Here is a 14,213-nt window from a genome sequence, read left to right on the forward strand (position 1 = left end):
AAGTAAGTTGCATGGTGTCTGAGGATCCAAGTGCAGTCCCAACTTGCATAATATTAATAATTGCAAAGGTTGGGGACAAGAGGCTCATCATTTCCATGAGAATTGGGTGTCAGATAGGTAGAGGTTCTGCGACTGTGGCCACATCTTTCGTCCTCTTTGCACGCTTGGTTGCCTTTTCAACTTTCATCCTCTCCTTCTCAAGCTCTACTTTTGCATCTTTCTTTGCCTTGTCTTGTCTTCGAATGAACTTGTCTTGGGAATCCTACAATTTTTTGGCCTATTTTCCACCCTCATAGCCTCCTTTTCTATTGCTTTTGCTTCACGTTGTGCCTTCCTCTCTCTCATCTGTTCTTTCTTTCGTTCTGTCAATTCCTCATCTCTTTTCCTTTCAGCCTCTTTATCTTTTTCCCTTTGAACGTACTCATCAGATGTCAAGATCTGTGACTGGCTACAAAGATGTAGCACCCCTTTCCTACCTCCACATGAAGATTGATTCATTCTCTGCACTAAAAGTCTTAAGAATCTGCTGATTTGCCTTGGCACTTGCTGCCCATCCTCTTGTGTGCATGGCACAAACTTAAGTTCGTCTTCACAATCAACACCATCTTGTTGCTCCCAGTTGACTGCATTGGTGAAGTAATGTATCACATATGTTGGATCAATTTCTGGCAAACTTAGCATGGAAAGGGTTACATTATCACAATTGGCTGCTTCTTGGGTCCACTCTGGTATGTTAGCTTGTGTTGGCAAAGACATGCTTGTTGATGTACTTTTGAAACCCTCATTTGGCTGGCTAGTTTGTGGGGACAGACCTGCTTCGATAGTTTGTGGTGTCAAACTTGTACCCTCAACCGTTGCTTGTGTTCCGCTATGGCGCTCTACAAAATCTTAAATGTCTTCCTCATTAAAACTAGCCAACCACAAGCAAGCTTCCATTGCCATATACTCTGGTTCTTCATCCCTTGAAGTGGCATCATGTTTTGTTCCAATAGCTGGTTGTATATCAACTGCAACCTCAAATGTCTCACTTGTTCTCATAGCATTCTATAATGCGTATCGATTAAGTGGCCAAATCCTTGTCCTACAGAAGCCACTGATTATATTAGTTGGTGTCAATGCTTGGGCAAAGGCCTTGCTCGCAAGAGTTGTCAACTCTTGCCTTCCAATTTCAATTTGTGGGAACTTTGACATCCATATATACTCCTCTATTGTTTGAAATAATTCTTGAAAGGTGAGAATATAGAGACATCAAGTGGCTTGTATGAGTTGAAAGGGTTATCTATACCTATCCGCCTTGCTTCTTCAATTGTCTTGAAGGCTACATGGCTGCCATGACCATCGAAGATCAGTAGGGCCCTACATGAGGGTGAAACTCCACCAGGGACTGAACATGCAAAATGTTCCAACCAATTTAAGAACAACTCCTTTGTCATCCATGCATGTTCTTGGACTTCCATGCATGCTCCTGAGTTTGCAATGTAGTTTCGAATATGCCTCTTAGATTTGAACAAATTAAATCAAGGAATGCTGAAACAACATGAACTAACACATGCCAAAATAGTGATCCACTTTCTACTCTTTGAAATTAGGTGCGATACACACCTCTGACCCAATTTGGCTATCACTCTCATTCCATAATTCCTCTCAGCTTGCACACCAGTCTCATCACAATTCCAAATCTAACTGCTACCATAGTGATTGAGGTTGTACATTACCTCCAAATTGTCATAGAAAGAGGTAACAATAGAAGGTCAAAGCATAATAGCCCTATTAGAGTCCACTCCTTCTATTGTTCTCATCGTCAAATCAGGGTGCCTTTATTTAAAACTTGCCCACCATGACCTCCCTGACATCCCATTTTTTAATGGATTAGGCCTATTCTCAATAATTTGGGCAACTGTTGATTGAAGTTGATTGATTTGGAGACCGTGACCAATTTCAGCCATGTCTTTGCACCATTGGACAACTTCATCCTCCTCCTCTGCTGATAAAATGGTGCATGGACCCCTCACAGTCGTGGTTGTGGTTCCCATCAACCATGACCTCAAAGAGGCAATGGGGATACCATACTTGATCAATGTGCCTCTAAAAGACATGTGCTTGTCTTCTATGCATGATATTGCTTCTTTCATGTCAGATATGCTCCATTTTGGTTTGAGAACCTTTAAGGCCACCTGTACTTGTGGTGTTTCTGGAATAGGATTACAATCTGCAGTAAGATGGTCATGTACAGCAATAGTTTCCACATAAGTTGCATTGTTAGGTGAATGGTCATCTACAACAAGAGTCATTGGGTCTTCATTTTGGACAGAACTATCTTCATCCAGGAAGTGCACCCCACGAGTGACTCTAACTGTTCGATGGACCTAACACACATGTTTTCCTTTCTACCTCATGTCATTATGTTCAGTGAACCTACAATGATAAGGTACCAACAATAAAATGCAACTGTGTGTGCCTATATAAATATATAGAGAAAGACAGATCATTGAAATGAAACCCTCAATGCCATTGAGATAAATGATGAAAAACAAATCTATTTCTGTAACTCATCATTGAACAAAATAAAATGGTATTGTGTCTCTATTTTTGTATGCATGATAATATAGACAATAACTATATAACTAGAGAACTCAAAAAATCCATGCAGGAGTTCAGTATGTAACTGTGATGTGATTGAAAATTGGATATTGCTGATATTCTATTAGATAGTGAACAATTACATCATTGAACATGTTTGAACAAAAAATAATGGTGTTGTGTGTGTACACACACACACACACACATAGGTATAGAACTTGAAACATTATATAACAAGGAGAGAAACTAGAAGCACAAGATGAAACTGTGATGTGATTAAAAAGTGGATATTGTTGATATAGTATTAAGATGCAGATTCATTTCTCAAATGAGTAAATGGTTGAATGATGTTGTTGTATTTCTCATATGAAATTTATTGGAAGTAATATATGGTATGCCTGATAATATTATTTATAGTGAGTATATTAACAAATTGAAGGCAGAGCAAACAATGAAAATGCCACAAAAAATCGTCACTTTCCTAAGTTTTTAGGGCAAAAAAGATAGTGGAAGTTCATGCAACGTGGGCCCATAACATATCCACGGGAAGGTTGTTATAGGTGTTCAACATATTTTTTGACCACCCATTTTAAACTTTAAAATAAAAGTTGTCTGGCCTGGTGTGTGTGTGTGTGTGTGTGTGTGAGACCATATAGCCAGTATATAGTCATTGTAAGTAATAGTATTAGGCATACACATTATTGTAATGATAAATAATGAAGGGGTTTCAAATAATTATGAACAATAATCAATTTTTTTTGCATTCTCTGTAATGATTTTGGCATTATAAACAGAGAGATATCATTTAATAGTGCACCCATAAAATGAAATGATAAATAATGAAGGGGTTTCGAAGAAAACAAAGAAATATTCAATTGTTTAGCCATTCTCTGTGAGGATTTCGACATTATTAAACTGTAAAAGAGCATTGAAATAAAATTGTAAACCACATACAAAGAAATCATCAATAGACAAAACATAATGTAGCTACGAAGGAGGTAAACCATCATTGGACATCCAATATGGTTGTTAATATTATTTACAGTGACTATATTGAAAGAAATGTTGATTTATTGAAAACAATATAATTTCAATTGAAATATTTATAGCATTTAATGTTGATTGCAGAGGGAATTTAGTTATTCTGTGTGTACCAACCTGAATGTGCACCCTTGAGTAGGGAATGTGCAAAGGGTATTTGCAAAGATCAAGAATATGCAATGAATTGGATTGTAGTGAAAGTGCCACGAAATTTTTTGTCTTATAATATAATTCGAATGTGCAATGCATTCGATTGTGGTAGCTAGCTATTTTCAAATTTGAAATTTTGTGGGAAACAGTCGATCATTTCATATTAAAAAAGCAGTCTTCCATTGCTTCAAATTGTTCAACTTTCTTCCATGTTTTGAATGAAACTTGGTTTTTTAATTTGATTTTATGCAAATTCTTGGATATTGGGGAGCCTTACACCAGTTGTTGCAAATGCAGATCCATTTAATGCATGAAGCTGTGAAGTGATATTTGGAAGAATGTACACTTGAGTGTCTAAGAAGTCTAAAATTGATTATTTTTATGTCATGTAATGCACCAATAGCTTTGTATATGTAATTGTAATTGGAGTACATTTGTACTTTTAAGTGAAGAATGTACACTTGAGTGTCTAAGAAATCTAAAATTGATTGTTTTTATGTCATGTAATGCACCAATAGCTTTGTATATGTAATTGTAATTGGAGTACATTTGTACTTTTAAACCACTTGCATAAAGTGGCAAATGTAAACATTACGTTTTAAAAAATATATATATATTTATTATTTGTGCAAATTGTTTTGTATTAAAATAGGAAATGTAACAGTAGTTGTTTATTTTTTTTTGACTTTTTTGTTTTCAACTACTAATTCATTTGTGAACATGTATTGGTGTTAAAATAAATATTTACTGGTATTTTTTTATTTATGTACTGACAATTTTTTTTTATGTTTTGGGGGATCAACATGGTATTAAGGTTACGGTTATTGGAACTATTTCAGCTATTGGTACTCTTCCCCTAGTCTTCTCCTATAAGAATTAGATAATATTATTTCCTTCTTGCATAAGTCTAAAGTATAAAAAATAAAAAATAAAAAATAAAAAAGAATTAGCATTAATGAAAGGGTAAAAACACAATGTTGTGTTACACTTTTGTAAAGGCGCTGACCAACAGAACTAAAACTATTTAACTTCGACTGCAGAAAGTGACATTTCTAAATTGAATTTTAAAATGATGTAAACTAACCAAATATAGAAATATTAATGAAATTTATGTCTGTTATTTTTTAAATTTTTTAGGAAAAACATTTATATATTTTTTTTTAATTTCAAAAACAGATTTTTTCATTGATAAAAATCAAGGGTTCTAGTCGGTGCCACACAAGAAAATGAATTGACTTATTTTTTTTATTTTTTATTTTTCCAAGTAGAGAGCATATATATGTAGTGTTAAATAATTAAAAAAATTAAATTTTGATGTATATTTTTCTCGTTATAATATTTTTAAGTCCAACATAATTAAATTTGATAGTTTTTGATCGGCGCCACCTCTTGACTAGTAAATTTATCATTAACCAAAAATAAAAAATACCCTTTTCGAGAAGATTCTCTCATCTAGTGAAAAATTATTTTTTCATTTTTTTCATTTTATTCAATATTTATTTTTTAATTTCGAATCAGCCTCTTTTTTTACTTTAAAAAGCTACTCGCAATGTTTAATTAATAAAAAATATTCAAAATTATCAAAATAGTAAAAAAAATTATATGACCGGATTCGTGACTTCCAGATCTACAAAAGGGTACTTTTTGTTTTTTGAAAAAAAAAAATGAAATTGATGAAAAATTAGCCAGTAGTTGAATCTAGCAAAAATGCACAAAAAGTGGCCTTTTTGGTGCCACATGGCAGGCCACATAGGATAGTTCGGTCGAACTACCCTTAGTTTCAACATTTTAAAAAAATTGGTTTTTTTTTATGTTGACTTTTCAAATAAGGGTAGTTCGGCCAAACTCCTAGCCATTTCGGCACCACGTGGCGCCACACAGCCGAGGAGTCATCCAGCCAAACTAAGTTTGGTCGAACTGAGTTCAGCCGGACTATCCTCCGTTGGCCCAAAGTGTGACACAACTCCATTCTTTTTCTCGAGAATAAAGGAATACGTTTAATTGTTACTAATTTAGTATATTTACTAGCGCTTGCACTTGGGTAATGTGCAATGTGTAATGCTGATAGTAGTTTGTGTTTTTGTTGATTTTCATGGTTGACGTCATTTTTTTATTTTATTTTTTATTTCAGAGATTTCAATGTACCTGTAAATGCTTGTCCAATGTGCTTGACATCACATATCATCACATATCTTTGATGTAATGATTTTGTATTTCAGCCCAATAGGAATCATCACATGGATTCCAACATTGTTTAAATTGATTGTTCCAAGAATTTTTCTGGTGTTGAGATATCCCATCTCTCCATGCACCAAATAAATTGAATGTGTGGATTTCATTTCCTTAAAACAAACCAGCATAATGGAAACATATCAAGAAACCCTATTGCAACAGAAAGTGTTAAGTGCAGATTGAAAACATAAAACATTAGTAATAATAAGCAAAAGACAGTGTTAAGTGCAGATTGAAAACATAAAACATTAGTAATAATAAGCAAAAGACAGAGAAATAATACATAAACACAAGAAGTTACATGGGTCATCAATAATTAGTTACATTGCACAGAAAAGCAGGAACATGTTTCTTTTATTATCCACAACAACAAATACACAGGTTCTCATTCATAATAGATGTTGAACTTTTCAGGAAAAATGAAGAATCCAAAACAGAGGTGACACAAAAATAATGTGGCTGGTGCACTTTACACTTCCAAATCTGAAACATTTAGATGCCAAAAACCATTTAAATAGTTAACTTCTCTAAATCATTTGACAAATCTAATTCCATACCCAATGCATAGATATAATGTGCATAACCATCTGCAGGAACATAAACGTGCTTCTTGTTGTCATCACAAAGGGATCATTAACTGACAAACAAAAAACAAATATATTAGATGAATGCAATCTAGATCAGATGGAAGTTCGCATGTGATGGAAAAAGGATAAAAGAATTATTGGATAAGGATACTAAAATCATATATACCACTAATGAGAGTTATGTAATCGACTGTGTTAGCCTTCAGTTTCTTGGATTCAAACTTCCTTAAGCCACCTAAAATTTTAATCTCCAAAATCTGGAAAATAGAATGGTCATTATATTGACGGTATATATAGATTGAATTAACAAAACAAGATTACGTAAACATACTTCCTATTTTATAAAGAGAGTTGTTCCAATCGAGATTCTTCCTTTCTCATTATAACTGTATATGGATTGTTTTCCTTTTTAGCATAGCTCTCGTTGGAGAATGTTGGGTTGATGCAAACACCATCTGAGGATTTCACTTTGGATATTGTAGTAAAAGTATTGATGGTTTTCGTTTGTAGTGTTAAGCCTTGGGATTTATGTATGGTAATAGCACATGCTATTTTTATCGGTAGTTGTCTAAGGTTGCCTAGTGATACTGGTGTTATGGTCTTTTGGGTGCCATAAGGGTCTAGTATAGTTATCGAATCTGGCCATGATATACATTGTAATGGCGGGTGGCTTAGAGTCAAGGTCATTAATTATTTCAATTATTACACAAAGAGCTCCATTGACAAGTCCTCTTTGTGTCCATATGTTAGTTGTGAGTATGATTCATTGGCCCGATGATAATAGGACTTGTTTTTCAATTTGTTTATCATCAGCCTCCATAGTTATTTTTTTTCTCGTCATTGTGGCTATACTTATCACAATTGGGCATTCTTTTATTGTGAAGGCTTACCATGTTAGTAGGAAAGAGGTGGATTGCATAGTCAAATTGCTCATTTTCAATTGACATTAATTGTTCTTTTGATAGTGTCATCAACATGTACCAATCTTCTTGTGTTGGGTGTACATTTCTACAATTTTATCCTACTGTATTTTCATGTCTAAAGGCATTCAGACTATATCAATAAAACAACTAATTAATGTCTTTCTAAATACATAACAATATGCAAATTAACGAAGCCTACATATGACCTTCCATCTCTCCTCTTCTTCTTGCTATCTGCTTTCCTCACTTGTTTTGGATTTAGATTTTCCAATCTCGTCACTTAGTTTCTGTGTTTCAAAAATAAGAGGTTTCAGATGCATAAGCTTAGTTTCTGTGTTTCTCAATTGAATCTAGTATTTATGAGTAGAGGAATTGATTTGATTCATATTCTGGGAAGACTATATTTCATTTTTAAGTTTTAACTTTTTGTTATCTTGTATGGAACCGCATTGATCAATGTTCTTTGTGGGGTTGTGTTTCTTACATGCATGCATATAGTGGTTTTGTATGTAATATTTGGTTGAATTTTTGGTATAGCTAGAATTGAATATATATTGAATTCTTAGTAAGAAACAAGAATGGAAGTTGTACCCAAGGTTGTTTTGAGCCCATCTTTTCCCAAGGAAATTTTGAGCTTAGAAGGTGTGAGTTATCAAGTATGGTTGAGTTCAGATCTGAGTATGCTCACAGAAGCACAAATTGGGGCAGCCAAACTCATTTTGAACCATCTTGACCTGTCCTTGCCCAAATATTCAAGCTCTACTAAGGTCTTCTATGTGCTTCAGGGTAGGTGTTTGTGTTGTTTCCCCGTTTCTCCTTATTTATTTTTTTAATCTATAAAACCTTAATAGATTAGATAGAATGATTCTTAAGAATAGTAACCTTATAATTTCCAAAGGTCTGCTATGTGCTTCAGGGTACGTGTTTGTGTCGTTTCCCAGTTTCTCCTTATTTATTTTTTTAGTCTATGCAACCTTAATAGATTAGATAGAACGATTCTTAAGAATAGTAACCTTATAATTTCCAAAGGTCTGATATGTGCTTCAGGGTACGTGTTTGTGTTGTTTACCAGTTTCTCCTTATTTATTTTTTTAATCTATACAACCTTAATAGATTAGATAGAATGATTCTTAAGAATAGTAACCTTATAATTTCCAAAGTATACTAAGTGATTCACTTCTATTAATATAGAAATATAGACTTATTAATATGTAGACCGACAATAAGATGATACATGCACTCCTTGAGCTAAAATCACATCACACATAAATTTATTCAAAAAATACAAATGATTATAGGTTAATATAGAGGATAAAACTTATGAATTCAAAATAGTTTACTCTTTATGCAATCAAAATAATTTACTCTCTATGCATTCAAAATATATAAAGTTGTAGATAGACTAACAAATTGCCACAAAGATATGGTAACTCGTCTAAAAGGAAAACTTGTTTAAGTTAACATCTTGACGGAATGCCCTCAGGACAATATCAGCTCATAAGATATAAAATTGTGTACAATATGCTCATAAGGGATTTGATGAAAAGGCTTTTAGGAACATTCAAGCAATTTGCAATTGGCAGATGTAAAGCCAAATTCCACAAATTTTGCTTGCCTGTGCTGAAATGGAAGTTGTCAGATATTATAGCTGGAAATGCGTAGGTAGACATGTATGCAAAATGTGGTAGTAGAGACAAGACACATACGGATTTTAGATTTTAGTATGGTGAATAGAACAAAGACATCACAAGAATACTGAACTTTGTTTGTGCAAGTCGACAAAGACTATGTATATCTCAACTTCTATGATTGTATCAGTATTCAACATTATAGATTAGTATTGAGAATTAAATACCACACACAATTTTATATTGTAAAAAAATAACCTTTATTTCTCAATGAGTGATGTGGAATTAGAAGAAATAAGAGAACATAAGAATTGAAAACTTGGTTTGTGCGTGTTGAGAACTTGTGTATTTCAAATGGCAGGATTCGATTCATATTAATCTTACCAAAAGACAACGTTAGTATTGAACATTGAATGATGCATACACTATTAGAGTGGATAAGAAAAAAACCTTTAATATCTAGAGGAGTGATGTGGAATTAGTAGAAATAACATAAATGAATTGGAAACTTAGAATATGAGTTGAAAAATACAATGTGCATTTAAACCTGAATGATTGTATTCATATTTAACATTACATAAACAAACTATGAGAATTGAACAAAATGACTACATACATTGTTATAGGACATAGAAAAAATCCTTAGATATCTAGATGGTTGATGTCCAATTAACGTAAAAAACACATCTTATGAAATGAAATATTTGTTTGTGTGGAATCATAAACACGTGTATTGCAATGTGGAGACTTCTAATCATATTGAACCTTACAAAAGATAGTGTCCATATTGAACATCAAATTCCACAAACACTGTTATATTGAATAATGTAAAGATATCCAGAGGAGTGATGTGGAGTTAGAAGAAATGAGACATCATACAGACTAAAAACTTGGTTTTGGTTGGTTGCAAAACATGGTGCATATTTCGACCTACAACATTTTGTTCATATTCAACTTAACAAATAGCCAATCTGACTATTGAACATCAATGGTCATGTACACCATTGCAGTAGATGATACAAATCCTATGATGTCTTATAACACAAAAAAGACAAACAAGATATCACACAAACTAAAAAATTGGTTTGGGCATGTTGCAATACATGGTGCATATTTCGACCTACAACATTCTGTTCATATTCAACTTAACAAATAGCCAATCTGACTATTGAACATCAATGGTCATGTACACCATTGTAGCAGATGATACAAATCCTACAATGTCTTATAACACAAAAAAGACAAACAAGATATCACACGAACTAAAAACTTGGTTTGGGCATGTTGCAATACATGGTGTCTTTCAACCTGGAGGCTTCTATTTATATTCAACATTATAAAAGACAGTGTGAGTATTGAACATTAGTGCCCATATATACTGCTATAGTAGATTAGAAAAAATACTTACATATCCAGACGATTGATGTAGAATGAACAAAACAAAGACATCATAGGAAGAATGAACTTGGTTTGTGCGGGTTGAAAAACACGTTGCTATTCATAGGAAGAGTAAATTTGTTTTTTGTGGGTGGGAAAGACGATCTGTGTATTTCGACGTTTCTATATATCATATCAAATAAAGGAGTGGGATCATATGGATGTCTAAGGTGAGTATGTTGGAATACATAGATACCTCTATGCGGAGGGTATTATTGTATTTTACCTAGTGCATAGTATGCAAATATTATCTCCATCTTGTGGGTGATCTCAACCTTTCTTGTTTACAAATATAGGTAAAATATGTTCCACTCACCTAAAGAGTTAAGTTGGGTATACAAATAAAGACTCTTGGTTGGATACAGACTCTATGCATTGGTTTAACAATCTAAGAAAGAACCAAAAGTTAGTATTTCTTTACTTCATTCTTATGTTTCATATAAAATAATATTTCATAGAGCTTTTATTTCCAAATTCCCATTCTACTAAATATTAATTCTTAGTCTAAATCAACGAATACAAACCAATACTTAATTTTTTCCCTCTTATATTTTCCTAATAGCATGGTTTTATGTGCAGGATACTGATGCTTCCGTTCATTTCTTTTGAGATACTGTAGTTGGGCATGTAGCAAATGGTTATCTAGTCTTTTCCGATCAAGTACACTCACTCATAGATGGCTGCTGGAAATTATTTGTTCATTTTCCTCGGGGTTCATACAAAACCTTTCAAATGACTTCTATTTTATTTTCTAAATGAATCAATTAAAAATTTAGATGATTATAGAACGCTCTTTTTTTAAAAGCTGGTGGTTTCAATTGCCTTTGCAGCTTACTTCTTCCCTACATTAGGTGGATTGTAGAGTTTCAAACATCCAAGGAAAAAGTGGACAAGCTATCCAACAATGGTTCTCCCATCCCTATAGTCAGCAGTGACTCCAACTGGGATAACAAATTATAGAACCACAGATGAGGCCAAATGGTTCAACAAATTTTGATGTCAACATGTATAGTTATAGAACCACATATTTTTATGGGGCATTCATAAGTCATAGAGTAGAACGGTATCCTAAACTGAGCAACATGGCACTCCAATTTGGTAGAACTTCTGGTAATCGTAATTTAGCCTGATGAGGGTTAAAGTTTATAAAACATTGATAACTCATTCCTCTCCAATCTTTGGGAGAAAAAAACAAATTTCATATTGGCATGTAGGGACTATGGCCCAAAGTGTGTGAAGGCGACACCATTCTTCAGAATATCCTAATAAATCGAAAACATATAAGGAAATAAATGACTATGAGACTCCTAAATAGAGATTGGATGTTCTAAAAAATAATAGCAAAGAAAACACAATTCTTAGACATCTCTACAAACCGACATGTTTGAATGATGAGAATACAGTGATGTAAATCAAATGTAGGGCATGGGATCTGACGGAAGTGAACTGCACCATATTCTAGATCGTCAATCTGCGACTGGAATTGTAAAGAATCTTAATTGAATGTTGATATCAATAAAGGAGGTCGGATGGTGGTACTAACAAGTACTTATTTGCGAATCTTGGAGGAATTAGGGTTTGCAACAAAACTTGTTAAACTTGATCCAATAATCTTCCTCTTTAGCTATACAATGTTTTTGGTTTTTGATAGACTACTAAAGTTTTTTATGTTATCTAGATCACCAATATGTGACTAGAATTGTAAAGAATCTAAATTGAATTTTGATATCAATAATGAAGGTCGGATGGTGGTACTCACAAGTACTTATTTGCCAATCTTGAAGGAATTAGGGTTTGCAACAGAACTTGTTAAACTTGATCCGGTAACCTTCCTCTTTAGCTATACAAAATTTTGGTTTTTGATAGAATACTAAAGTTTTTTATGTTAATGGTTGTGCAATGGAATTTGTGCTTCAGAATGCATTTTATTCACCTGGATTCTCATAAGAATCAACCTTCCAAGTAACATGCATAACTCGAGACAGTGGAAGAGTTGAGGTGGTGGGCATAGATGGTGAAAGGGTGTTGGAGACAGAGATAAAGGTTGGTGCCCTCTTCATTGTTCCAAGATTTTATGTAGCTTGTGCAGTCATGATTCAGGGTCTGGGATATAATCCAGTTCATCTTCTACAATAAAGTCATTATTGGGGGAATGTTTTGTGAGTTGCATTCAATGTGATTACAACTTTTTTTGTGTTCTTCTATCACAAATTTCTAAAAATGGATCAAGAGTAAAAACTACAGGATGTGTTAAAAACAATAAAAAGGATAGAAAATATTCTAAATGCAGTAGTGAGTAGTGTGAAATATGTTAGTACTCAACCTAAGTCTGATAAAGTTGGCATTCAGAACATGGTAGATACTACCTAAAACCTATTTATTTGATGATGATCTACAATATAGAGGAAACTAAGAAAACACATCGTAGATACTACCTAAAACCTATTTATTTGATGATGATCTACAATATAGGGGAAACTAAAAAAACACAGGGGAACCCAATAAACAAGGAGGAATTTACCGCCAAGATCTCAAAAGAAAGAAGAATAAATCAGACAACTATTAACCCTCCATCAGAATAAACCTTATTCCCATGCAATGAAAATTGCTATTGTCGAGGAATGTGAACTCTAATTTTATTTCAGTCAAATAAATACAAACATTGAAAACCCAAATAAACCTTATTCTCACGCAAAGAAAAAGACAAATAAACATATAGAACACATGAAGGAGCCAAAAAAGCCTACCTGATAATTCACAGGTAGAATCGAACCACAAACCTTGGTGCCTCTGCAAGTAATTTTTGAGAATTCAATAGAAATATGTATCAGAAATGAAGGCTTTTGAGAGTAAAACTTAGTATAATTCCCAATCACAAGAAAAGTTGCAGAAGCGATACCCAAAAAAATTTAAAAGAATACCCGAAGGAGCTTGGTTTTGTTGTCATCTGTCTTGATCGCGTCACTTTCCGACAATAATATAACGCAGATGTATGATGGTGGTGAATGATCAACAGGGCACGTGGGTCTAAACACGTCGGCCGAACCAAAAACACGCGGAGCCAGAGCCATTTCCAGCACAATGTGACAGATTTTCCCACTTGTCAGACAAGAAACCCTCATGAGTGTTTCGTGGCGGGATGTTTTTGAGCGGCGTTCAGGTTTTTTTTCCCCGGCATGAAGGCTTCCCGGTGACGGTGTGAGATAATTTCCTGGTGGCGGGGTAACCCTACCCAAGGGATTACCTATCGACAAAATATAATATGAAAGTTTAAAAAATTATACCATTTTTTATGGGGTCCACATACTATTATATGTGGAAATAAATTTAGATTTAGTTAATTAAACTTACTTTATGTGTAATATGATTAAATAAATTAGATTTTAGTCTATGATTATTATTGTTTGGTGATATTTATTTATTTTTATTGGTATTTATATATAGGTAGTTTATAAAAGAAAATTTAATTAAAAAAAAAGCAAGAGTTTGAAATTGAGGTTTAGAAATGATATTAAGTAAATATCTATTTCATTTCAACAGAGGATAAAAGGGAGATACATTTGTGATTTATGTATGTATTATCTAAACTGTCAATTAAATTGTGAAACAATGCTCATTGTTAAAGCATGAGGTCA

The 14,213-nt window shown here is 33.5% G+C and overlaps 1 protein-coding gene across 2 annotated transcripts; it reads right to left on the bottom strand.

Annotated features, from left to right (window-relative positions):
* Positions 1-6,337: 6,337 nt before the first annotated feature.
* LOC131859854 (uncharacterized) lies at positions 6,338-13,823 on the bottom strand. 2 transcript variants are annotated; one of them, XM_059214046.1, is made up of 5 exons: positions 13,500-13,823; positions 13,326-13,368; positions 6,757-6,847; positions 6,561-6,640; positions 6,338-6,486 (listed from the first exon to the last, which is right to left on the bottom strand). In XM_059214046.1, the coding sequence occupies exons 1-5, from the start codon at positions 13,523-13,525 to the stop codon at positions 6,361-6,363; spliced, it is 366 nt and encodes a 121-aa protein (XP_059070029.1). In that variant the 5' UTR covers positions 13,526-13,823; the 3' UTR covers positions 6,338-6,360. The 2 variants fall into 2 exon arrangements, with proteins under 2 accessions (XP_059070029.1, XP_059070030.1); XM_059214047.1 differs by lacking the exon at positions 6,757-6,847 and having other exon boundaries at positions 13,478-13,823.
* Positions 13,824-14,213: the final 390 nt, after the last annotated feature.

This window comes from Cryptomeria japonica, chromosome 11, assembly GCF_030272615.1.
Source record: "Cryptomeria japonica chromosome 11, Sugi_1.0, whole genome shotgun sequence".
NCBI classification, from domain to species: domain Eukaryota; kingdom Viridiplantae; phylum Streptophyta; class Pinopsida; order Cupressales; family Cupressaceae; genus Cryptomeria; species Cryptomeria japonica.